The following is a 26,624-nucleotide window of genomic DNA, read 5'->3' on the forward strand; positions in this document are numbered from 1 at the left end:
TGTGGCCAGCTCAGCCTACCAGGGGGCAGGGCTGGCTGGCATGTGGTGCTGGGGATTGAACCATGGTCCCTGTGCTTTGCTAAGCCTGCTCCAAGTAGGTGCTTTAGACCACTGAGCCATCTCACCAGCCCCTGTACTATTTATTTTAAAGATCTATATATGACACAGAAAATAACCCCTTAAACAAGGATCTTTAATGTTTTAAGCATTACTTTTCCTAATGAGTAGCTACCCTTAAACCCTACAAAAGAAGGCATCTTACTATCATTAGAAAAATGTTAAAAACTGCAGTCAGAATATTAAAACTCACAACATTCCCTGTGAGCACACAGATATGCTCTGCTTTCATAGCTCTGAGGGCTATGAAAATGCAGGGTCTTATGTTATCTTTTATTAAAAATGTTAGCATTGTGCATAGCATGGATTTTTACATGCATTCTGATTTATTGAAGCAGTATGTAACTGGATTGTTGATTGTTTTGGGATGCTCCTTCTTTTTTGTCCTGAGGAAAAGCCTTAGCCTAAGGCCTGCTCTCCTGAGCTCTGGGCAAAAAAGAAGCCTAGGGGAGATTGCAGGGATCTTGGGATCCAGGAGACAAACTGGAAAGCCCCAAACTCTCTCTAGCATCAGAGTTGCTGAATTTGACAGCAGTAAGAAATCAGGGAATTGATGAGGAATGTTTTCAATTTTTCAATGGAAGCAATGAAATCATTGAATTATTACTTTTTTCTACAGGGTCTTACTACATAGATAGGACTCATAGTGATTCTCCTGTTCTTAGCTTCCCAAGCACTGGGATTACAGATGCGCACCATGCCCAGTCTCAATCACTGTCTCAGTGTGCCCTGGGGGCGGGGCCAGCACAGCATGCCAGGGATCAAACCCTGGTCCCTGTGTCTGCCTAAGCAGGTGCTTTAGTCTGCTGAGTTATCTGGCTGGCCCAAAATCATTGAATTTAAAATACTCTAAAACTGAGGGTGAGAAACTCATGGCTGCCTGTTAACTCTGACTTCTGAGCAGCTAATTCTGAAGATCAATATTATTTTTTTTTCTAATAGTAAAGATGTGGCAAACTTCCCTCTGCTATGCTTGTGAGCTCCAATGGAAGCTAGTATTCCACAGCACTTTCTCCATCAGTTATGACTCCAGGTTGAGAGGGTTAGGGTCCTAAGGTCACCTGGAATCTTGTGGAGGACCACCTGAGCAGCTCTCCTTGAAAGAAGAGCAATTGTCTCCATTTTGACTGAGCCTGACCCTATTTCCTTGTATTGTTATGTACAGAGCCGGCTAGGACTTCTGTTTATCCTTCAGTTGGTCTTAAGCAATGTGTATTGGTCTAGCTGAGGTGCTGCTGATAGCCTTTGAAGGTGGCGTGCATGTTTCCCTGGTAACCTACACCTGCTGCTCTTTAATGTGAGCCAAGTCCAGACAGGATGGTAGAGCCAATGCTCCATAGCACCAGCTGGGATTGAGCCTTCAGACAGAGGCTATGACTTCCTGGGGCTTGAAAGACTACACCAAAGCTGAAGCACCAGACTTACCAAAACATTAGATACTATATAGTGCAGATTACTCTCTCTGCAGATCCTCTCTGCATATCGCAGAGGTAAATTTTTAGGCCACCCACCTAGCTCAGCTCATAGTAGTCTCTTTTCCACAGTTCTCAGTTAATCCTCAAGCCACTCCCCCACTGAATAAAACTGGGTGAGGCCCTGGGTCATGCACTTGGTTCCAGAAAGTCATCTTCATGGCTGGACTTAGAGCCTCTTGACTCCCCGATGATTGAAGATATAATTTAGTGTTTTTATTTTCTCCATGGGTTGCATTGTAAGTGGTAGATTAGAACCAATTTGATGGGATTCCAATAACATAACTTTGGAATTACAAATATTGGCTTCTTGGACTGAGATGAGGACCTGGAAGTGTCTCCTACAGAATCTTACCGATAAGATAAAAACCAAAAGTATAAGGAAGGCAACAAATTTCCAGGCAAAGAATCTGGATGTAAAATTTGGTTTCTGAAATGTTATAAATTTTTGATGTGTTCACTTAGCAAGACCATGTCTCAAAATTTAAAAAGGGTGGTGCTTCAATTTCCAGGTGAAAGAAAGACAGAGAGGGAGAGGGAGAAGGGAAGGAGGGGGGAGGCAGAGAGAAGGGAGAGAGACGGACAAACAGAGATGGGGGAATGAAGCATATATCTCATGGTCTTCCATAGTAATGATATTTTTATTATTGTCATTTAACTATGCATAAATGTGAAGCTCATAATAAATTGACAACTCATGCTTATGGTTCTTTTAGGACTGTAAAACCAAAACATGTTTTCAAGTTAATTCAAACAAAATTTAAAGTCAATAAAAATTCAAATTAACAGGACTAAAAAGAAAAGAAATAAATCTTTTACACGTTAAAAAAAAAAATCCTGAGTTTACACACCTATAATATTCAATAACGGAACTTAGAAAAAATGGGGTATACCGATGAATGTCCATTTTGTATCTGTGTATTCAAAGAGGTTGGGATAGATATATAGTTGCATTCTCTTAATGAATAGAATGATTTGTTCTAATGGTGTTTGTAAATGGGATCACAAGTCCGCATCTTGTACAGCGATTAACCACTAAGAAGAATATATGCAGTGTATTATTTGTTGAAACTGTCCTTCCGATATGATTTGAAACTGTCTCATTGCTATCTGTTTGTCAATAAAACTTTGAAAAAAAAAATCCTAAGACTTTTGTTTCTAACCTGCTCATCTTTGAAAACTGTGGCCATGTGAATACATACTTTCCTGAATCCTTGAGTTCTGTTCCTCCCAGATCCATGGATGAGCAAAGGATGAAAGAAAACAGTGTCTCCCTTCTCCATTATGAGGTGCACACGGCTACTGTCCTCTTTATAGTCCTGGATCCCGTGGAACATTATGTTGACTCCACCCTGAGCACATAAGAGAAGCCAAATCTACATGTGAGAACCATCATAATCAACACTTGGACCATGACTCAGCAGGGAAAGCTCCTGAGAGAAAATTCCACAGGAGACGCTTATAGTTTATCCCTATATAACCAACAGGGATTTCAGGAGCTTTCAGCTTTAAACTTAAAATGCTGAGAATCTTCTCTCCAATTCTCTGTGCTGGATTCATCAACAAACACCGGGCCAGACCATGAGAATCCTTCTCTGGAAGAACTGACTCAGTCTCACTATCATGGATGCAAATGCATTCGACTCCTCCCAGTTGCAACGCCTGAATGGCAGAGCGTGGCATGAGCACGACTCAGCAATGGAAAGGAAGTAGCTATTAAGGCTGGTGAACCACAAAGAGCTATACTAAGCAAAAACAAGCCCCACCCCTATGAGCAATCATGTGATACATCTATGTAACCTTTTAGAAAATACAAACTGATCTATAGGAACAGAAAGTAACTCAGCAGTTGCCTGGGGTAGGTGGGGAGGTATCCTCTGGATTGTAATGTGTGCAGTGATATATGCATGTGCCGAAATGATCAAACTGTACACTCAAAATATGCAGGTTCTATATGACAATATACCTCAATAAACTTAAAAAGCAAATAACAGCTCTTCCAGATTCCTAAAATAAAGAAGGCTTTCAGCTGGGCTTGGTAGCACATGCCTGTAATTCTGGTACCCAGAGGGAGGCTGAGGCAGGAGAATTTGAAGTTTGAGCCTAACATGGGCAACTTAATGAATGACTTAGCTAGATCAGGTCTTAAAATGAAAGAAAAAACATAGAAGAGAGGGAGAGAGAAGGGTGAAGTGGAAGAAGTAAAAAGAAGTAAGACGTGTTCTATATGCATATCAACTCCTTGTGATGAATGTAATCATCATGTACTAAATACATGTGATAATAAAAATAAAATTTAAAAAGGCTGGTGCTGTAGCTGAGTGTGGAGGCCATGGGATTGGTCTCCAGCCACAAATAGACTGGATATTCACTGTTGTTAAATAGTCCTAATGTACCTTTTTAGACCCTCCTCTGCTCCTGCCCCAAGTGCACCCCATCCATGTGGACTGTGAGCTCCCTGGGTTCTTCCCAGGCCTTGGCCAGTTTTGTGTTTGCCTTCGACCTCTCTGCTATAGGCAATTCTACCCTGTCCTTCAAGGTTCAGCTCAAGCACCAGCCTCTGCTGGTCTTCACTTTGCTTCACCCTGAGAACCATCAATTAGTAAGACTTGGCACCTGCCCCTCAAGTGGAGTCAAAGTGTTTACATCTGACCGCTGCAATGAGGCCTTAAGATCTCAGATTTTATGCCTGCCCAAGCTCCCCCTCATTAGCTGGCTTTAAAACTTATGTCAAAAAAACACACTTCTGAGTATTTCACCTGCCAGCTTGGAGCTTTCCTTCATCTGAATTGTAAATCTCAGAACAGTGCTTTGCTAAGAAAGGAAATGTCTCATCTTTATGGATAACACAGTGACAGATTCTGATCACGATGCAGTGGCTAGGCAGACCTACCTCCCACTGTGGGTAGCCATGTGGCTTCAGGGAGCTTTTGTGGGTACCTGGAAGCACAACCAGACAACCGTTGTTCCGGTCAATGTGCTCCATGGCGGTCCAAGCAGCAACGATGTGATTGCTGGGCCGAAAAGGGAAATAGTGCAGATCCTGGTGCAAGGGGTGACGCGACGTCTTCTTGCCTGAAACAGAACTTATTATCAAAAGATGCTTCAGCAGGGGTGGTGATGCATGCCTGTCGTATTAGCATTCCATTGCAAGTTCGGGGCCAGCCTGGGCTACATAGTAAGTGCAAGGCCAGCTGAACTATAGAGTGAGAATTAGTCTCAAAAAAAAGGGAGGAAGGAAGGTACGAGGAAGTGTGTGTGTGTGTGTGTGAGAGAGAGAGAGAGAGAGAGAGAGAGAGAGAGGAGAGAGAGACAGAGACAGAGAGACAGAGACAGAGGTGAAAAGTAGAACACGAGACCTTTCTCTGCAAAAACCAAACAAATGAAACCAAGCCACAGAGAAGCAGTCCTAGGAAATGAGCCATAAACTGAAATATCAAATCAGCATGAGGCTCCCAGTCCTATTCTTCCTTCTGGGTCCCCAGAAGCTGGGCCCCAGAACGGCCTGCACCTCAGGCAGACATCAGCTTCTCCACTGTACTTCATCTCCCTGTCACACTGGAATCACCAAAGCAGCAGCAAAGTATATTTTAAAAGTTGAATTAATTAAATTGAGGAGATTGGTACAGGACCACATTTAAGGTTCTCTTCTAAGTCACTGGTGCTGAAAACAGTTCCCTAAGAGTTCTTTCCTCAAAAAGTGATGGGTATCATGGTTACAATGAGTGTCCAGCCAAAGCCAATGACCACAAGGGTTCTGGTCACCAGACCTCGCTGGGCAAGACACATGTGGAAGAAGATGTGATGACACAGGCCTTCAGTCTGACCACAGAAATCCCTTCTGTCAAAAGGCAAAGTAGAAAAGGACAAGGCCTCTCATGACTGATTTCTGCTGTTGGTTCAAAAGGTTCTTGTGGGGTCCATAGCCACCTCAGTAGACTCTCTGGGGACAATTATTAAAATGCAGACACCTGAATGTTGCTTACTTCTGCATCATCTCTTTACAAGTGAGGTTTTAGGAACACTTTAGTAAGCACAAGACATTCTAAGCACTTGAATGTGTGATTTACAGTAGCAGCTTTGTGTTATTTCCTGAACACAGAATCCATGCTATCATGGCTAAGAATGGCCAGTGAGGCACAGAAGTACTGAATGATATGTGAATGATACATGGAGAGTTATGCTTGCAGCACTGCACTTATGTGCAGTCTCCTGAAAATCTTACAATAAACTGAGAGTCAACATCCAAAATCACTATTATAGTAGCTATTTTAAGAGTTAAATACAATTTCAAACATTCACTCATTCAAAGTGTGACAGTTACATACATGACAAGGCTAACAAGATCAACTTTACATTTGCTAACTAAACAGTGTTTTTTCCTTGCTTTTCCCTAAGAAAAAAAAGTCCTTTACCAGTATCTGGAGGTTTATTTATCAGCATTGTGTGCATGGCCATAATATTAGGTCCAGTAAAGCACTCCACGTATTTCAGAATCTAAAAGAAAGGAAGAAAATCAACTTCATGGGAAATCAGAAGTAGAGACACTGATAATAAAAGCTGTCTGAGATCTGCTGTAAGTGGGAAAAAGAAGACAATTGATAATATACTCCCATGTGGCATACCCAGGAACGCTGATGGTATATGGAAAAGCTTGCACATGCCTTGCACAATTCCAGGTGAATACACAAAAAGTTTCATGGAAAGTGAGGTTTGGGGCAAGGATCTTCTCAAGTTAGGTCCTTCTGTGTTGCCAGTATGTTTGCATAAAAATACATTACTTGTAAAGAATAATTTTTAACAAATAATTCAATTTAAATTGAAAAGCAAACCCATACCTCTATTGTCCAGAGCAATAAAACAAAACAAACAAAAAATGAATTCAAAAGTACAGCCTCATAATTTCACTCCTGTGGATACTCCTGCATTGAAGAGTTCAGAAGAGCTCAGTCTTTAACCCAGAATTCCTGTATTTCTCAAAGGAAGAAATAATCAGCACACTCTTACAGCAGGGTTTCTCAGTCCTGGCTCTACTGGTATTTGGTGGAATAATTTTTTTTTCTTTTTTTGGTGGAACTGGGGATTGAACTCAGGGCCTTGTGCTTGCCAGGCAAGTGCTTATTCTACTAAGCCATCTCCCCGGCCCCTGGGTGGGATAATTTTGGGGCACAGGGCTCTTCTGTGTGTTTGATGCTTGGGGCCTATCAGTAGCAGCTGTGGCACCTACCCATTAGAAGCCACACCTCCCCACTGGTGTGACAACAGAAATGTCTTCAGCATTGCCAATACTCACTGTGGGCCTAAATCACCTCCAGCTGAGAACCACCATGCTAGCTTCGAATATGGAAAGAGGTGAGATCAAATAAAAAGCAGATTAGGGGGGAGACATGCTGATGGAAACACATGTAGGCAGAGTTCTTACCTGGGGGAGAGTGCAGTACCTAAAGAGCTCTTCATCTTCTTGGAAATCCTGGACTTTTGAAATCATTTTCTCATTTGCAGTAAATTCTGACTTCAAAATGTTCACATCTCTCATTATCGTTATTCCTGGTGGCTTTACCTCCTTTCTACAGATTTTTTCAAACTCATCCCTGGAAAATTAAATTTATAGCATCAGTACCACTGGCTCTGAGCAGCAAACTTGCCTGGTCCTACAGACAGATTGGCTAGGAGTCAGCCTGCAGGCCTGGCACAATAATTTTTTTTTTTTTCTTCAGAACCAGGGATTGAACTCAGGCCCTTGTGCTTGCCAGGCAATCACTTATTCTACTGAGCCATCTCCCCAGCCCTGGCACAATAATTCTGGTGGAAGATAGAGAGAAGGGCCAGATGAGAAGTCCTATCCTCCAGCCGAAATTAAAATATTCTTTCTCTCCATGGTGCCCAAACTCTTCAGCTCTGGAGATTGGTTCTGTGGAAAGAGTTTATTTCACTAAGCAGGGAGGAGGACTGGGACTCAAATGAGCCCGCAACTGAATCCCTTGCATGCACATTCACAGCAGGGTTCACAGTGCTATGATCTGACAGGAGGGCAGACAGGCAGGCTGTACTGTGATGTGGGCACACTGTGGGGACACTGCTTGATTATCCCTTGTCTGAAATGCTTGGGAACAGAGGTGTTTCCAGCATCTTAATTTTTATAAAATTTTGGAATAATGAGACATCCTAGAGACAGGACACAAATCTAAACACAAGATTCATGTATGTTTCCCATGCACCTTACACACATAGCCTGAAGGTGACTTTATGCCAAGCTGCTGCATGAAGTCAGGTGTGGATTTACTGCCTGTGGCACTGAGGTGGTCAAAATGTTTTGGATTTTGGAGCACTTTAGATTTTGGACTTTTGGATTAGGGAAGCTCAGAGCAAATACTTCTGTGGCACCTGTCCTGTGCAGGCCTGTGCAAAGTGCTGTCCATATATTTTACCTCATTTTGTACTAGCAACATCACTACTTTACTCTGCCCACTTTGCAGATGGGGGCACAGTGCATGGAAAGCTAACATGACACCCGGGGCATATCATGTCTGGCAGTGAGCTGAGGTTAAGGCCACAGCCTAGCATGTTATGCCTTCTCCAAACATTGCCTAACAAACCGCACCATTAAAACAATATTGTTGGGGGGCTGGTGAGATGGCTCAGTGGTCTAAAGCACCTACTTAGAACAAGCTTAGCAAAGCCCAGGGACCACGGTTCAATCCTCCAGCACCACATGCCAGCCAGCCCGCCCCCTCGTGGGCTGAGCTGGCCACACACACACAAATAAATAAATAAAATTAAAAAAAAAATAAAACAATATTGTTGGGAGGCTGAAAACAGGATTGCTACAAGCTTGATCTACATGGTAAGACTCTGTAGACTCTGTACTAAATACATATATATATATATATATATATATAGTATCCATCTCTCTCTCTCTCTCCTGGTATCACGTGTTGCGCTGGCCCTGCCCCTGGGTGTGCTGTGTTGGCCACCAAGACCCAGTGTGGTGGTGCACACCTGTAATACCAGCGCTGGTGAGGCTGAGAACAGGAGGATTACTACGAGTCCAAGCTGTGTGGTGGTACCCTGTATCAAATACATTTAAAAAAAATTGGAACTCTGGCGTGGTGCTGCATGCCTATAATCCCAATTCTAAGGAGGCTGATGCAAGAGGATCACTCTAAGCTTAAGGCCAGCTTGGGGTGGGTATACAGTGAGTTCAAGGTCAGCCTAAACTACCTAGTGAGACCCTGTCTCAAAAAGCTAGAAAAAATTTAGAACATAAAGAAGCTAATCTAATTTAAACCTATTTTATACATATATACCTATTTTTGTAAAATAAATAATTTTACTGTACCGAAACCGCTGAATATCAGCATCAGATACCAGATTTTTGATGACAAGAAACCCATTATCTTCATAAAATTTTCTCTGTTCAAAAGTTAGGACATCATTATCCAAAGTATACCTATAGGACAGAAAATATGCCCAAATAAATACCAAATTTTAAATGACAATCTAACAGCATGTACCAAAAACCTAAGAAATATTTATACTTTTTAACCTAATATTTCTATTTCTCCTTCTTTCTTTCTTTCTTTCTTTCTTTCTTTCTTTCTTTCTTTCTTTCTTTCCTTCCTTCCTTCCTTCCTTCCTTCTTTCTTTCTTTTTTTTTTTTTTGCAGTACCAGGGATCAAACTCAGGACCTTGCACTTGCCAGGCAAGCATTTATTCCACTGAGCTATCTCTCCAGCCCCATCATTTCTATTTCTAAGACTTTCATAATATGAAATAGGGCTCGCCAGATAGCTCAGCAGACTAAAGCTCCTGCTTAGGCAGAGTGCAGGGACTGGGGTTCCATTCCTGGCACCACACACCATGCTGGCCCTGTCCCTGAGGCTCTCTGAGAAAGTGATTGAGACTGGGCATGATGGTGTGTGCCTGTAATCCCAGCGCTTGGGAGGCGGAAAACAGGAGGATCCCTACAAGTCCAATCTGTGTAGTGAGACTCTGTAGATCCAGTATTAACTACATGAAATAAATAAATAAATAAAAATAATCAAAAAATCTTTAAAGTGTTACAACATTAACTGTGGTCACTCAAGATCGGCATAAATAAAGGAAATTAATGATATATCCATTTAATAACACATATGACTTAGGCACTAAAAATAAGGTCACATAAAGGCATAGACAATACTTTTTGTAGTAAAATATGATCACAACAACATAAAACAAGGCACTGTGTGTAAAATAGAAACTGCAAAGAAATATACCCCCACCAAATTTTAAAAGTAGTAATTGCTTTTCAGTAATATAATTATGGATGAATTTTAAAATTTTCTTCTACTTCTCTGATTTTTATTTTTTAAACAGTAGATATATATAGTTTTTCAGATGGAAAACCAATTCAACATACTTTACATTTTTAACTGTCTAGTCAATATAGTTTCAGAAGTAACCTAAATAACAAACTCTGGGCAGAATAACAAAATCTAAGGCAAGCACAGGGCATAGCTACAAACTCAAGTCACTTAACACATTCCTTAAGATTGGAATAGTGGCTCTATGAAAATATTTATGAAGTTCAAGATCTTCCCCTAATAAACCTGTTGGGCATGTGATCCCAACAATCTGGGAGGCTAAGGCATGAAGACTGCTTGATAACCAACCTGCGCAATACAGCAAGTCCCCATTTCAAAAATTATATAGGTATATATTGTATGTCATGTAATATATAACATATACATACATATTTGTCAACATGTTAGCTAATACGTCCATATAACCACAACTTAAATATGATACATCATGCTTGAATTTTCAAATGTTAGATTATATATTTTCTAGTATTTTTTCTGAATTTTTAGAATTGATGTAAAAAGTTAAAGTCGGGGTCTTGCAAATTCTGCACTCAGGAAGCTGAGGCAGGATAATTTGAGTACGAGACCAGCCTAGGGTATATAGGAAACTGAAGGCAGCCTCACTACACATAGTGAGACACTGTCTCAAAACAAAACAAAGCCAGGAAAAAGAGGATTACTGAACTGTGGTCAGGCTGTGCTCCATTGCGCTGTTACCACTGGGAAATATTGATATTCATAGCATAGATAAAAATGGAAAATTGGATGTACAGTACTTACTGGAATTGCTGAGGATGGACACTGGGCAGAGAAACAGTCCTTGATGTGGGCTGAGCCACCTGAGTTGTGAATTAAGGCAAACAGAATATTTTGGAGCCTTTCTTTCTAGAAAGAGCTGCGCGCCTGGCCATGTCTCTAGGAAAGTTGTCTTCTTCAGTGGATGCCTAGCACTCTAAGTCCGCGCATAATGCGTGGCTCTATAAAGCCCCTGTGCCTGTATCTCTTCTAATATTAGGGCCTGAGGAGATGACAGGAGAGTAAGGATGTGGAGCTGGAGGGGCAGGGACCAGCCTGCTGCATCTTCCTGGGGGAGATGGCTTAGTCAGGACTCAGCCTCCAACAATGCTCCAACCTGTCCAGCCACACTGAGTCCCTCCCTCTGGGAAGCTAAGGCAGGAGGACCACCTGTGCTGCCCAGCCTAGGGAATTTAGCAACTCGTGAGACTCTGTCTCAAATAACATTTTCTTATTAGTTCATGTTTGCAATTTATGCAACTTATAGTTACCATAATAGTCTTTAAAATGGACTGGGTGTGTACTCAGTGTGAAGACCCTGTATTCAGTCTCCAGTGCAGTAAGATAGATAGATGTGAAAAATTTTAAAATACCAGCCAAAAATCCAACTTTTGAAATAAGGAGAGAAATGTAGGCTATTTACAAAAGGTATTTAATTTAGTGGTACTTCAGTTCAAAATTTTTTTTAATATAAAATTAATGAAGGTGAAATTTTTTTCATAATTTTATTGAGAAACAAATAGCAATGAGACAATTTCAAATCAAATTGGTAGGACACTTTCAATAATTAACACATTGCATACATTTTTCCTAGTGGTTAATTGCTGTACAAGATGCAGACATGATATCCTATTTACAAACACCATTAGAACAAATCCCTCTATTCATTAAGAGAATGTAACTATATATCTATCCTAACCACTTTGAATACACAGATACAAAATGAACATTCATCTGTATACCCTTTTTTTGTTAAGTTACGTTATTTGAATATTATAGGTGTGTAAACCCAGGAAAATATTCTAAAAGAGTCCAGTAGCCCATAATAGTATTGGGTCTTCTGCTTCACTGGCAATGTCAGAAATTGTTGACCTGAGTCCCCTACAGCTCAACATAACACCATGGCTTTACTTCTTATATTTCGTTTTTATACTTTTCTGCTGGATGGTTAAGACCAAGGTAAAGCAGGACCTATGCAACAAGCGTTGTAGCTTTTGGGTCTGAGAAGGTCAGGGAAATCCCCTCAGGATTTATCCTGAGATCCTGTACCTCAGATTGTAGAACCTTTGTCAGTGTCAGCCATGTGGATGAGTCACGGCCATTGCTTGGCCAATGTGCTCTCTGTGAAAGCCTGAGAGAATGTTTTCTCTCCATGTGACTCTCCTTAAGCACACTCTACATCATCGATCACTTTCCTCTTTGGCCCCATAATCTCCTTGATCAGAAAATTTGGGACACTACCGAGTTACATGATGTAACAGTACAAGTTCTCATATGTCCTGAGTCTTAATTGACCTTAGAAGGCTAGGGCCAAAAAGTTGGCTTTCCTTGCAGCCCTCCTTTTTCTCTAATTTGGTCTGCAAACTTAGGTTGTTAACCATCCAGAAGACAAGCTTATTGTTATTACCATACAACTCAGGTTGTTAAGTTTAACCTCACTATCTGTCTGAATATCAAACATCTTAGGCATTTCAGTTCAAAATATTAAAAAATGCTTTGGTTGACCATTAGGGGCAATGAGTCTATTAAGTAAGAAATCATTCTAAGAACAGTATGAGGCAAACAGGAATAATTTTAAATATCTGAAAGAACTAAAAATTTCTTTTGTAAAATTTCTTTTCTATCCAGTCACTGCAGGTCATTGTCATAGCATTTGTTTTATTTTTTTTTCCTTGTTTCTGAGTTGCTTTCAAACTATCACTTGTCACAAGCATTTCCCATTTCTGAGAGGGTGTCTTTACGTAATATGGTGATGCTGCCCAGTCCAGATGTCAGACAACCAAGGGCCAGTCATTGGCTCCTCTATGTCCTTGAAGGCAGAAGGTCACTGTCCTGCGCTGTCTCTTCTCAGCACAGGTCACTGTGTGGACATCTAGGCTCCGGCCTTCTGTTAATATTCTCGTCCCCTCTCCACTAGTTTTGTGGCATGGTTCTTTTGTTGTTTTTCTTAGAAAAATTTTAACTGCACTGTTTTTTGTTTTTTTTTTTTTTTTTTGTATCAGAAATTGAACTCAAGGCCTGGGGCTTGCCAGGCAGGCACTGTGTCACTGAGCAATATTCCTGGCCTAGAAAAAACTTTGATGATGTGAAAATGTTTACAATACAAAGTTAGGGAAAAAAAAATGGATGCAAAAACTACACAAAAAAGCATATATATATATATTAAAAGAACACTGTAAAAGTGTGAAAATGATTTGTTCTGTGGAATAATGAATTATATGTACTTATTTTTTCCTTTCTTCTTGTATGCATTTTAACATGTTACAAAAACGATTATTCCAAAATTCACATTGCTTAGAAACAATTAAACTTGGGAGAAAGTGTCACAAAATTTCCAGGAATTTACTTAAGACCAACGGACATATTTACTGCAAACCTTGGCTGGTTCTATCCAATATCACAGCCCTTGCCGCACTGGGCTATTTAACTAAGATTACCTAAAGTTAACAATGTGCTCAGCAGGGGCAGGTGGCTGGCCGCTTTCCTACAGACGAGCTCAGGGACAGAACATGCCCATCACTGCAGAAAGTCTAGGAAACACAGATAAGAACACTGAGGGTTACATCCAGTACTATTATAATCAAGAACCAGCAGGACTAAAAATCCAGTGGAATGTTCGGGTTCTCCTGTGAGAGATCCGGGTCTCCACGATGCTGGGCCGCCGGCCACACAGCGGGCGCAGCAAGCCCAGGCCGGGGGCTGGGCTGCACCTCGGCCCGGAGCAGGTGGGGTCCCGCGCAGACGCGGGCTGCGGCGAGCGCCAGGCCTAGACCTCCGGAGCCCCAGGGGCTCGGGCTGAGCCGGGTGGTGGTGGGAGGGGGGAATCGCGTCCCGCTGGGCAGAGTCAAGCCGCCGGGGACTTCTGGCGGCCGCTCGGCGATCCCACGCTCCCAGCGTGGCCGTGCAGGCTGCGGTCCCCAGGCCGCGGTTCTCCCCCGTTCCACCCCCTACTCCCGCGTAATAACAGCTCTTGGCCTTCGTCCCCTCCGCCCCGCGCCGCCGCTGACCTCGGCGGCGAAAGGACGACGGGACGGCGGTGCAGCCCTGAGGTCCGGGGCCGGACCGCTGAGCAGTGCCGGCGTCCCGGGCCGCGTCCCGGCCGCCCCCCGGCCGCCCCACGCCCAAAGGATACCGGGTTCCCGGCCTCCGGCCGGCCCAGGTGGCCCAGCACCACCCGCAGACGCTCGCCTGCGCGCGTCGGGTACATGGCTGCGGCGGGGCGCGGACCGCCGGGCCTTGGTACTTCTGCGGCCCCTCCCCGTGCCACGAGACCGGCCAGGGAGGAGGAGCTGCCCGCCTCCGAGTCTGCGCCTCCCGGCCGCTCTGTCTCTAGGCGCCACCGAGACGCCCAGGCCAGGAGACGCCCACGCCGCCATTCCTCCAGCACGGGCCTGCGAGCCTGCACCCTGGAGCCTCTAAAACTACAACTCGTTCCAAAGAGACAATTTAGTGCAAGGCCAGCCTCCGATACCAGGGACATCTGGGCTGGTATATTTTTAAGAGAATGAAATAAATCACTCTCAGAAAAGCCTGACCTACAAGACCAGTGTGGTTTAAAATGTCCTAGGCAACTGAACTTTGTGAGATTTCCTGCCACTCAGTACTACAGAGGACGGACCTTGACCTTCTCTCTTTCCAATCATCTTACAGCTTCCTCACCTTAAAGCCACATCGAAAATGTCACCTCTCACAAGTCTGCAGTTTTCTGCTACTGAGACCCCTTTTCTTTCTTTTTTAATCCCCCCTCCCCACAAGCTGGAAGCCACATCTTTGCACTGAGCTGCATTTCCAGATTGTCTGATTTTTAAATTTTGAGACAGAGTCTGAGGTGTTCAGTTACACAGGCTGGATTCAAACTTGTATTCCTTCTGCCCCAGCCTCCCAGAGTGTTGCCTTGTCTTAAAAGATGTCTCTATAACTTGGTAAGGAAGCCGCAGCCCAGCAGAAAGTGGCCAGGGCCTGAAGAGCTCCTTCCTGTTTTTCTCGCATGGAGAGAGCACAAGACCTGCGCTTGGCGTTCACCTGAATCCCTGACACTCTTCACCCGCTGCCCAGGTTCACAGTCCACTGACACAGCCCCACCCGCGGTAACCTTCCTATGCCCCGACCTCAGTGACACCGCCCCCTCAATCTGCGCTGCCCTGTCCTCTGCACCATGCGGGTCCAGGAGGCCGAGTCAGCCTGGGTCCAGACAGGCACCACCCTGCTGCCCTGCTTGGTGGCTGGGGGAGTAGACGCAGCTGTGCAGAAGGCACAGAAGGAAGGCACCAGGAGTGCTCACCTCTGCCAGGTCTGGGCTCCACCCCAGTGCCACAAAATACAAAAATCAAGAGCTGGAGGTCACACTAGCTTTAGAAACAGGAATCTGCATTATTTGGAAATTCTACAAGGCCAACAAGGAAGTGACTTGTCAACAGTTCAGATGGGGATGTTTACACGTGGGTTACACATCTTTATTCAGCAGCTTCGCTGCAGTCCATCTGTGTAGCCGCCTTGGGGCCCCAGCTATTGTACACTCACCACAGTTACTGGCCACTTCATCTACATTTGTATCAAAATACACAGTGGTGGCTACGTGCCAGCATGGACTTTGGCAAAGAGGTGCCCCTGCATAGAAGTCTTGTGGTATTGGACTTAATGTCCACTGGAAGGCAACCCCAACACACACACACACACACACACACACACACACACACACACAGGCAAGCACCTTGACCAAAGTGGAGACATCTTGTACCTTTACTTTTCCCTACAGGGATACCAGCACGGTGGTCATCTCAGCCTCTCGGAGGCTGGGGCAGGAGAATCCCAAGTTTGAGCCCAGCCTATACAACTTAGTGACTTAGTGAAACCTTGAGCAGATGAGGTTATAGATACTCAGCAGGTGCAGGTAAAATGTGGACCTCAAACACCCTCACTGGGTCATGGCCCAAGGGAGCCTGATGGACCCAATAGAAGGGGCCCCCACACTCCCCATCCCTAGCAACCCCAGTGATAGAGAAAGAAGACTTCTCAGTGGAGGGTCAGCCCCTGCAGCTCAGGCTGGCTCTGAGTGTTGTTTCTGCAGGAGATGAAGCCCCCAACAGAGCCCCAGTCATCAGGACAAATGTAGGACAAGTCTCCAGCTCAATGGCAGCTGCAGGTCTCCCGAGAAACCCTCCCTGGCAGTGGGCTTGGGCACAACCTGGCATTTCTCTCCCAGGTGGGGATCCCTGTCAGGCACTTCTCGGTGCTGAGCAATAGTGATAGATGGTCACAGCCACAGTATGGCCACAGTGGACACATGCCAGGCTCAAGGCCACCCACAGGGCCCCAAAGACACAGAGAGGCAAGTGCGGACCCTGCCTTTGGGTGGTAGATAGAGAAACAGAAGTGCAGTCACTGACTGAAGTTGTCCACTGGCTGATGGCTCTGGGTGTCCTTGGGGTACATGTATATATGCATGTGCATGTGTGTGTGTGTGTGTGTGTGTGACTGTGGACTGAACCCAGGGCCTTCACAATGCCAGAGAGCCTGCCAGAAAGTGGGTAGGATGACAAGGACTGGTGGGTGCTCTGCCTCTGTCTCTTGCTTTTGGGTCCTAAACAAGAAGGACCTACAGTGCAGGGTCTCTTCTAGGCCCAAAGTAGCTGTCCTTGTTCTAATCCAGAGGCCTAGTCATTTGAGTCTGCTTGCCCGGGTCTCCCATACTATCCCTTTCTCCACTTCCCTGTTTCCAAGTCAGCTTCCCTGTGAGAAGAAATTCTAGTTTGAAAGGAATATTTTGAGCCAAAAATTGAAATGCATTTGAGATGGAATGGCTACATTTGAACCAAAGAGTGAGTCTCGGATGTTTCTTTGATAATGTTCCTTATCAGGCTGGTAAGATGAGCACTGATGGGAATTTAACAGAGGCCAGAGGCAACAGAAAGGGCTGCTCACCTGCCCAGAGTCCTTAGCCTTGCCTCTACTCTACAAAGAACCAGCCCTAGTATATACAAATACAAAATGGTCCTTCATTTGTATCCCTTTTTTTTGTTTAGTTTTGTCAGAGATGGGTATTCCATTGTCACTTAAATATAGTAGGTGCATGAATTCAGCAAAATAATCCAATATAGTCCATTAGTCCATAATAGATATACAGCTACTTTCTCTGAATTCAGTAGGAAAGATTTGTACTAGTAGTGTTTGGACAGGATATCATGTGTGCATCTTGTACTATGAATAACGAATATGAAGGCAACAATATGCAATGGATTAACTATTGAAACTATCCTACTAATTGGTTTGGAAACTGTCTCATTGCTATTTGTTTCTCAATAAAATTAAAAAAAAAAGAAGAAGAAGAACCAGCCCTATGTGATCGCTGGCTATGTATATGTGAGCCAGCCCAAGGATACCACTCTGACTTCCTACCTCATGAAACCCAGGGTGGAACTGCAAAGAGAAGAGGGCTGGAATATAATGGGAAACTGTATATAACATGTTTCAAAATGACTAAATGAAAAAAGGAGCTCAATCTATTCAGGAAGAATGCAAATATTGGAATAGCTGTATGGTAATTTATTATTAAAACAATACATATAAAATCAATAGCATATAAAAAGTAAATACAAATAATAATAAATATTAACATATTTTGCTTTGTAATCCCCCATCTCCAGTATGGAAAAATTATGGCTTAGCAAATTTTTTGTTTTGTTTTGTTTAAGACAGGTTGACCTCAAACTTACAGCAATTTTCTTGCTTCAGCTTCCTGCATGCTGGGATTATAGGCATGTGCCACTGTGTCCAGCTTGTTTAGTAAAATTTATCAAATGTTTAGAGGAGGAAAAATACCAACTTTATTTTTTATTTATTTTTTTAATTTTAGGACAGGGTGTACAGGGTCTCACTGCGTAGATCGGACTCATAGTGATCCTCCTGTTTACAGCCTCCTAAGTGCTGGGATTACAGGTGCATGCCACCACACCCAGTCTCAATAGCTATTTCAGCGTGCCCCGGGGGTGGGGCTGGCATAGCAGGCCAGGGGATCGAACTATGTCTGCCTAAGTAGGCACTTTAATCCACTGAGCTATTTGGCCGGCCCTAAAATACCAATTTTACATAAAACCTTTGAGAAAGCAGAGAAGGGAGGTTTCTAATTTACCTTAAGAAGACAGCATTGTTTTTTTCTGACCCAAGTTCCTGTTATGTAGTTCAGGCAGCCCTTGAATTCATTGTGTAACCCATGCTGGCCTCACATTCATGGAGACACTTCTGCCTCAGCCTCCCAAGTCCCTGGATGATAAGAATGCACATCCAGGCCTGGCAGGACAGCACATTCTTTTTCTAAAAAAAAATTTACTGACACAGGGTCTCACTATGCAGTTCAGACTCATAATGATCTTTTTTTCCCAGCATCCCCAGCAATGGAGTTACAGGTGTGCACCACCATGCATGGTTCTAGGGTAGCACCTCACACCCCAGGTTCGGGGGCTGGTACAGCATGTGGTACTGGGGATCGAACTCTGGACCTTGCACTTGGCAGGCAGTCACTTATCCTGCTGAGCTATCTCCCCAGTCCAGGACAGTACATTCTTGACAGCAGTTGAAATTTGAGCCACAGTGTTAGACAATTGGTTTTGTTTAAACCACAGTGAACCAAACTTTATGTATGTCAAAACTGCAAAGCAAAGACTGCCTATATCAGAAAAAATAAGGCTAAATTGGTGTCAGTCTGCAGAAATTAGTTTTGTGTTTGCTTCTGCTGAATTACATAGGACCATTACCAACTCAGAACAATTTTTTTATTGTTAGTTTCTTGGATTGGACATCTTAAGACAAGTAGAATTACCTCATTTAACTCTGAATTCAAGTGAGAGCTGACCTGTGATTATTTTTTAAAAATCCAATTAAAAAAAAAAAAAACTCTACTGAAGTCTAAGTTTGATATACAAGGTACATTTTTCCTGTCTTTGGTGCCTTCCTGGCTGTTTTTTTTCCTAATCTAATTTCATCAGTGGTCTAATAGAGGATTTCTTTTAATTTTCACATTTATTAAGTGCAGACTATAGACTAGCTTTTGGGAGCTAACTCAAACGTTAGCTTTACACTTTGCCCTTTATTTTCAATTCATTTGTTTTGTTTCTTACAGAGCTCCTTATCTCATGAACTCATAGGGATGTATGTATAAATAAATTTTAAATGATCACTTACCCAGTATCTATGTATTTTGTTAGTTTTTTGTTTACTGTCCTATATTCTATCATGTAATAAAAATGTCTTGCTTGTGGTTTTTGTACTTATACAAAAACCTAAAGTTCAACTGATAATTCTTTTGTTTTAGTTAAGAAGAAATTTAATGAAAGATGTAAAAGACTTGTACAGAAAATCAAACTTTACTGAAAGAGGGCTGGCCAAATAGCTCAGTGGATTAAAGCACCTGCAAGCAGGCTCAGGGGACCCGGGTTCCATCCCTGTTACTGTTGTGCCAGCCCCACCCCCAGGGGCATGCTGAGATGGCAATTGAGACTGGGCGTGGTGGCGTGCACCTGTAATCTCAGCTTTTGGGAGGCTGTAAACAGGCAGATCACTATCAGAGTCCAATCTTGTAATGAGACCCTGAACACCCTGTAGACCCTTCCCTAAAAATACACACACACACACACACACACACACACACACACACACACACAAAAGAATATATTCTGGGGCCAGCCAGATAGCTCAGTGGATTAAAGTGATTACTTAGGCAGATGTAGGGACCCAGCTTCGATCCCTGGCATGCTGTGCTGGCCCTGCCCCCTGGTGCACTTAAACAGTGATTGAGAATGGGCGTGGTGGCACACATCTGCAATCCCAGCACTTAGGAGTCTGAAAACAGGAGGATCACTATGAGTCAGATCTGTGTAATGAAACACTGTACACCCATACTAAATACATTTTTAAAAAAGAAAGATATATCACGCACAGGTACAAATTCCCTATGCAGAAAGTGATCAACATATAAGACAAATATGTACTACTGAAAATATTTTAAAAAACAAATGTTGGGGCCGGGGAAATTGCTCAGTAGGATAAGTGCTTCCCTGGCAAGCGCAAGGGCCTGAGTTCAATCCCCGGTTCTGCAAAAAAAAAAACAAAAAACCCCAAAACAAAACAAAACCAAACCAAAACAAAAACACACACAAAAAAACCCCCAAATGTGTACAATAAACAAAGAGAAAAAAGAATCAAGCTATGGGAGGAAGGAAAAGGAACAAAGAAAAGGGAATGAAAAAAATTAAGATGTGTTATGCACATGTACCCACTCTCCACAAAGTATATGAACATCTACTGCACACGTGTATTAACAAACTAATATAATAAAAATAAAATACAAAGACTATACACAACAATTATTATCACCACCTCAAAAACCAGTGGTAAGCATTATTGTTTCTTTTTGTTTGTTTGCTTTTTGTTTTTTTAAATGTATTTGGTTGTTACAGGGTCTCATTATGCAGCTTGGACTCATAGTGACCCTCGTTTTCAGCCTCCTCAGCACTGGCATTACAGGCATGTGTCACTATGCCTGACTCTGTAGCAGGCTCAGGCTTCTCTTGGGGCAGGGTTGGTACAGCATGTAGTGCCAGGAATCAAACCACGGTTCCTGCTTTTGCCTAAGTTTGCCTAAGCAGGCACATTAGTCTACTGAGCTATCTCACCAGTCCCGGTAAATATTATTGTAAATGAAAAATGTAAGGTTCAAATTGGACCTAAGTTTCCCAGCTTCCAGCCTGCCTGCCACCCAGTGCTGTCATCAGCAAGCACAGGATATTGTGGAGAAGATAAAAATAGAACGAACAATCTTGTAAATCCTTGGACATCTGGGGACATCTGGAGACACCTGAGAATTTACACTGGACACTTTAGCAACTCTGCCCACTGAGGTACAAGACTTCCAGAGAACTGTGAACCCAGATGTTACCCTCCTGTCATTTTTAATAGGTTTCTTCATTCTGAAAGAAGGTACAGAAAGACTGATATGACTTGTGTCTAGATGTTTGTTCAAAGTCTCATGCAGTCAGGTGGGGCTTTTCAGAGCTCAACCTAGAATGTGTGGTGCTGGAATCAAGAGTGTGTGATTACTAAATCAGTCCACTTATTTGCATGGAATAATTCTGGGCACTGGTGATGGGAAGGGCCATCTTAGGTATGTGTTACCCATGCTAAGGGCTTGTGGCTTGCATAGAATGTAAGGTCCAGAAAAAGCTGCAGTTTGTCACTTGCTTTTTTATTGCCTTCTGCTTGCCCTGAATGATTCTCCTCTGTAATGCTCTCTGCCATTCTGCCTTGAGCTGGAGGAGCCCCAACTATGGACTGAAACCTCTATAAACTGTCAGCTACAGGGGCCAGGGAGATGGCTCAGTGGAATAAGTGCTTCCTTGGCAAGCGCAAGGACCTGAGTTCAATCCCCAGTTCCACAAAAATAAATAAATAATAAATAAAATAAAAATAAATAAATAGTCAGCTACAATAAAGCTTTCCTTCTTTAACTTTGGATTTTGGGTATTTTGTCTCAGCAACAAGAAAAATAACTAAGTAGAGGCTGAGTGAAAGCTTTAGACAGCAAATATATTGCATCTGTTTAAACAGATACTGTGCACTCTTATTTAAAGGAAAAAAATCTATAAATCATGATACTCTCTCTTTTGTTTCAACATAAAATTATTTGAAAGTATTAAAATAAAATTTTAAACTTAGTTAAGATATATAAAGAAAATGTTATGCACTATATGGTAGATAGTTCATTCTGTAAACATACACACAATTCTTATAATTATTAATATTTATTCTAGTACACTAATGTAGAATTTAAGACTAGAGAGTCCATTGGAAAACAGGATTTTATATCAGTATTTTAGGTGCATAAACTCAGCTGGACTTGTGTGTCCAAGATGGCTGAGTACCAAACAAAGCAGAAGCTCTTGTTTTTAAAAATTTTGTAAAGGGGTTGGTCTTCATCATGAATTTTTAGATGGACAGAAGGAGAACTAAAGCAGTGTTATGGTTTGGGACCAGCTGTCATCCCAAATCCTTATGTAGACATGGAGGGGTCTTTTCAGAGAGACTGGCTCTAGAGTGTGTGGTGCTGTGACTAATGGTGATTAAGGACGGTGACTGCTGGATTGTCCACTGATTGGGTTGATAACACCTAATCTCAGCTGGGTAAAGGAACAGGGGCAGAAAGAGGCTTCTCTTCTCAGTTGTTGGTTTGCTAGTTTCTGCCTTCCATAACTGTTGTCTCTCAAGCCACCCTACCCTATTGGAGCCAGTCAATAATGGACTGAAACCTCTACAAACAGAAAGCTAAATAAACCTTTCCTTTAACTTTGAGTGGTAGTTATATTGTTGCAGCAATGAGAAAAGTAACTAAGACAAACACTTTGTGACAGTTTTGTATCTTGGTGGCATTGCTCTGGCATAAAAAGATGTTATAAGAACAGGAGGTTATAAAATTTTACTTACAGGGACAAAAGTTAGTACTTTTACCTGTAATAGAACAAAGAACAGCTGTAGGGAGAGCAAAGTTTTGTGAAATTGGCTTTATTTTTTTAAGTCCTTCCATACTAATATAACACATTAACATACTATTAATTATGAGTTGTAACCCAAAAACCAAGTGAAGAAGAAATGTACTGATATGTGAATGGCTTAAAAGTACTCAAATATATACATGCTGGTAGTTGGTATCAGAGACAGCCATGAAAGGATTAAATTGTGACCATGAAGGGACCTCTGGCTATGTTGGCAAAGCTCATATTTACAGTGCTCTGAAGTCAAGATGACACCAGAGGTGAGGCAACCAAGGACAGGAGCTGCTGACACTGCCAATCCTAGAGCAATAAAGCTGCTATCTTTAGAGATCAAACAGTTGTCTTAATTGGCAGAGTTTGCCACTTGGAGAAGCCTGAAATAACTTCCTGGGAGGCCTGCTGTTTAGCTCAGCTGTTTAAGTGCCTGCTCTGGCAAACTCAGTCAGGTGTAGGGGACCACAGCTCCACATGCCTTACCAAACCCAACCTTTAAGGCACTGTGAGCCAGCAAAAGAAAAAAAGCAAGCAAGCAAGCAAGCCTGCCAGCCAGCCAAACAATCCTTCTCAACTTTAATCCTTCTCAGGGCATTAAAGTGCCTGCTTAGGCAGATACGGTGGCTGGGGTTCGATCCCGACATGCCGTGCTGGCCCCACTCCAGAGGTGCACTGAAACTGATTGAGACTGGGCATAGTGGCACATGCCTGTAATCCCAGTTTGTGGGAGCCTGAACATAAGCAGATCACTACAAGTCCTATCTATGTAGACCGTGAGGACCCTATAGACCCTCTCCTAAAATTAAAAAAAAAAAAAAGTAACTTCCCAAGGCCCTACTGCATTCCCAACTTGCCTCAGTATCTCATCCTTTGTTTGAAAATGAGGTAAATATGGTGTGTGCAGTGGGGTTCTTTGTCTTTAGTCCCAGAGTCTTAGTTCCTGTACATTCTGACCTTCACAGACTCCTCCCAAAACCATATATCATCATCTCTCTTCATTAAATCATGTGCTATACACTCACTCAGGAGCTTGTGGACCTGATCAGTCTATACTATTATGGTGTACAGGAAAGAAAGAAGGTGAGCACAAACACAGCAAGAGGACTGGAGGCGCAGCTCAGTGGTACCGTGAGTGCCTTGCATGGCAGAGCCCAGGGCTCACTGACAGCACACAACAAATGCACATGCAGAAGCCAAAACACCAGAATGGAAACAGACAAGCAAATACAAGCTGGTCCTAAACATGCTTAGTGACCCATTGCCTTTTCTACTCCGAGCCCCTTGTTCTATTGTTTCCATAACAATTAGCCTGTGTCTGCAGCTGTCATTTTCTTAGGCTGAATCCTTTTTGTGAAACTTCCAAGGTCCAAAGAACTTTTTTCTTTTTCCTGTCTTGCTGTCTTTTATTCACTGAGCCATTTAGCTGTACTTCTCCAGATATTCTGGAAGCAGCTTTTCAGCATTCTTTGGCCTCTTTCACTATCGAGACCTTCAAGAATCTGATTAGCAGGACAAACATTACATCCTATCATTACAGTTGGTGTTGGGTCCAAAATTGATAACCATCACTTCTTTCTTCCGCTAGTCATTTTGAATTTCTCTGACTTGGGTGTGGCTGGGCTCAGCTGATTGCCTGCTAGCAAGCATATCACAGACTCTCTACAGTGAAAGGTTTGAAGTCCCCAAGGCCATTACACAGGGTTGCTGTCACACATCACACAAGTAATGTCTAACTGAATCAGTTGGGTGCTAATGCACATTGCTCTGCTCTTCCACGTTTACAGAAGCCCCTCTTCTATTGATAAGTAATAATTACCCTTGTCAAAAGAGTGATACATCATCTTGCCCATATTGCCTGGACAAAAAGAGCCCAAGTTTCCAGTTATTATTACAATTTAACAGGAGTTTCCCAAATCCTTTGAGGAAAATGTGCTTCCTTTGTAGACAGAGTTATTTAATATTTTGTAGGTCAGAATTACAGGGACAAGAAGCATGACCTTTCTTGTGCCACTTGAAATATTAGTGATCTCCATAGTTTTGGATTCAATAAATATACTATGACCTGAAGAATAGTGTCACATCTTCACAAACCATTGTCTCTAGCTGAGCTGGTACTTTGGCTGTGATTCTGGCAAATTATTCAGTTGACTAATACATTCAGTCAGCAGCTTTTTGCATAGTGCAGCATGTGATATGCTCTGTGGATCCCACTGCCAGGAGGAATGTCCACAACATTGTTTCCTGTTTCCATGCTCAGATATTCAATGGGCCTCAGAGAGCAACACTAAGTAGGCCCTGAAAGGGAAGCCCATATCAGGTATGTGGTTTTTCATGACTCTGAGAGAATGAACTATGGGCATTTGTGGTCCAATAGGGTTAATTTGTCACCAAATGGTGATATTAGAGGTTCATGATTGACAAGGAGGAGTCAGATCATATAGATAAGCAGGAATCTGCACTGGCCCCTGTATAGCTCCATCTGTGCTGTGATGGCCTCCCTGTTCATTTATTCTCAGGCTGACCATACAGTGTCTTAAGTCAGAGGCTGCTTTATTTCCACACGCTTATTGTCATATGGGCTCATTGTCAGTCTTTTATCTAAAAGAGGGGCATCAGTGTGCTTCATATAGAAAACTTTCCTTTTGTTTTCATACTTCAAGAATTATAAAATACTATATTCATAGTTGTGTGGCTTGATGGCATTCTAAGAGTTTGGAAAACTTTTATATAGGCACAGTATGTCCCATATTTGGGGAAATGGCATCTTGTTTGCATTCAAATGTTCATTTTTCTTTTCAAAAGGGATACAAGGTTTGTGCAATGATACATTGAGATCTACATAAAGTTAGCTTGTCACATTTTCCCCATATTTTATTCTGCTCTGTGCCTCACATGTGAGAATTTTGAAAGATGTATCCATCAGAAAAGCTATTTTTTGTTACATGCATACTCCAGAAATATCTAGTCTATATTAATGACTGAAATGTTTAAGATAAGGATGGGGTGTAGCTTGTGGGAACCCACTGGACTAGTAGGCACAAAGCCCTGGATTCAAAATTCAGACTATATACTAAAAAAAGGAAAAGCAGACCCACTTTTAGGATAAATTTCTTTTAAAAAATAGAATACAAAATAACTCTTTGATCAATGGTAAGAGAAAAAGCTCAGGAAATGATTAGCATGTTATCGCTTACTCTTCCGAGTTTATATAACTATGGAATTCTGAGGGAGCATGAACAAAAAAAATATTATACTGTGAAAAACACCCATGAATAGTCCATTCTGAGGTACACCATTCTGCTCCAGCACCAGCTGTGTAACAGTGGGAATTAGATATTCAATCATTAATATATTCTCTTTGAATCAAAAAGAAGTAAGAACTTTCAGGCTAACACAAACTCTGAGGAGGAAGCTGGAAATCAAACATGATCCGTCTCAGTAGGTCACACCACCAAAGTGGGGATGATCAGTTTGAGCACATCTGCATATTTCAATGGAAAGGGAATTGCCTTTTTCACCCAGTTTACTCTATCTTAGTGAGTGGGAAGATTGTAGCCTGTTTCTGCTTTGATTTTCAAAGGTTTGCTGTGCATTCTTTACACTTTTAAAATACATTTAAAAAAAAGACGTGAAGAACCTATTAATCAAATATACCATGATGTATCAAAATATTAGGAAGTTGGCGACGCTGTTTAAAAATATATATTTCAAAAAATAAGTCGGAACTATTTTAAAAAACATTCCCTGTCCAAAAAGGGATGCTATTTTCCCATTGGATGTATTTTCTCTACAGAGCCACCTGCTAAGTTTCTAGAGGAGTGTCGTGAGGAAATACTGAGGCTCCACAGGCTTCACCACTTCGATGAAAATATCATGTTCCTTGGTTACACGCCTGAAATTCAAGTGGTCTCACATGCCATCTTCGATCATTTTCTCGCCTAACCAGATACGGACAGCCGCTTTGTACCGGTTATAGTCTCCCCAGAGCCGTTCGATGTCGACCATCGGGTTCACGCAGCCCCGCCAATAGACCCCGCGCACGGCTGCGATTCTCTGGCTTTCGGCGTAGACCCCCACGGCCTCCAGGCCTTTCAGGAACTGGATGTAGTCCTCCCAGATCGGGTGGGCCCGAAGCTCCATTC

General features: G+C 42.5%; 1 protein-coding gene across 1 annotated transcript in view; it reads right to left on the reverse strand.

The window, feature by feature from the left end:
* The window catches only part of Phyh (phytanoyl-CoA 2-hydroxylase), a 16,364-nt gene extending 2,155 nt beyond the window's left edge, over positions 1-14,209 (reverse strand). Inside the window, exons 1-7 of the mRNA XM_004647772.2 lie at positions 14,082-14,209; positions 10,715-10,773; positions 8,929-9,039; positions 7,012-7,180; positions 6,005-6,086; positions 4,483-4,664; positions 2,792-2,941 (exon numbers count right to left, since the gene is read on the reverse strand). Of these exons, the coding sequence (XP_004647829.1) occupies positions 2,792-2,941; positions 4,483-4,664; positions 6,005-6,086; positions 7,012-7,180; positions 8,929-9,039; positions 10,715-10,773; positions 14,082-14,156 (828 nt within the window). The 5' untranslated portion in view covers positions 14,157-14,209. The remainder of the gene's footprint in view (positions 1-2,791; positions 2,942-4,482; positions 4,665-6,004; positions 6,087-7,011; positions 7,181-8,928; positions 9,040-10,714; positions 10,774-14,081) is intronic.
* Positions 14,210-26,624: the final 12,415 nt, after the last annotated feature.

Source organism: Octodon degus, unplaced genomic scaffold (assembly GCF_000260255.1).
Source record: "Octodon degus isolate 3935 unplaced genomic scaffold, OctDeg1.0 scaffold00324, whole genome shotgun sequence".
Taxonomy (NCBI): domain Eukaryota; kingdom Metazoa; phylum Chordata; class Mammalia; order Rodentia; family Octodontidae; genus Octodon; species Octodon degus.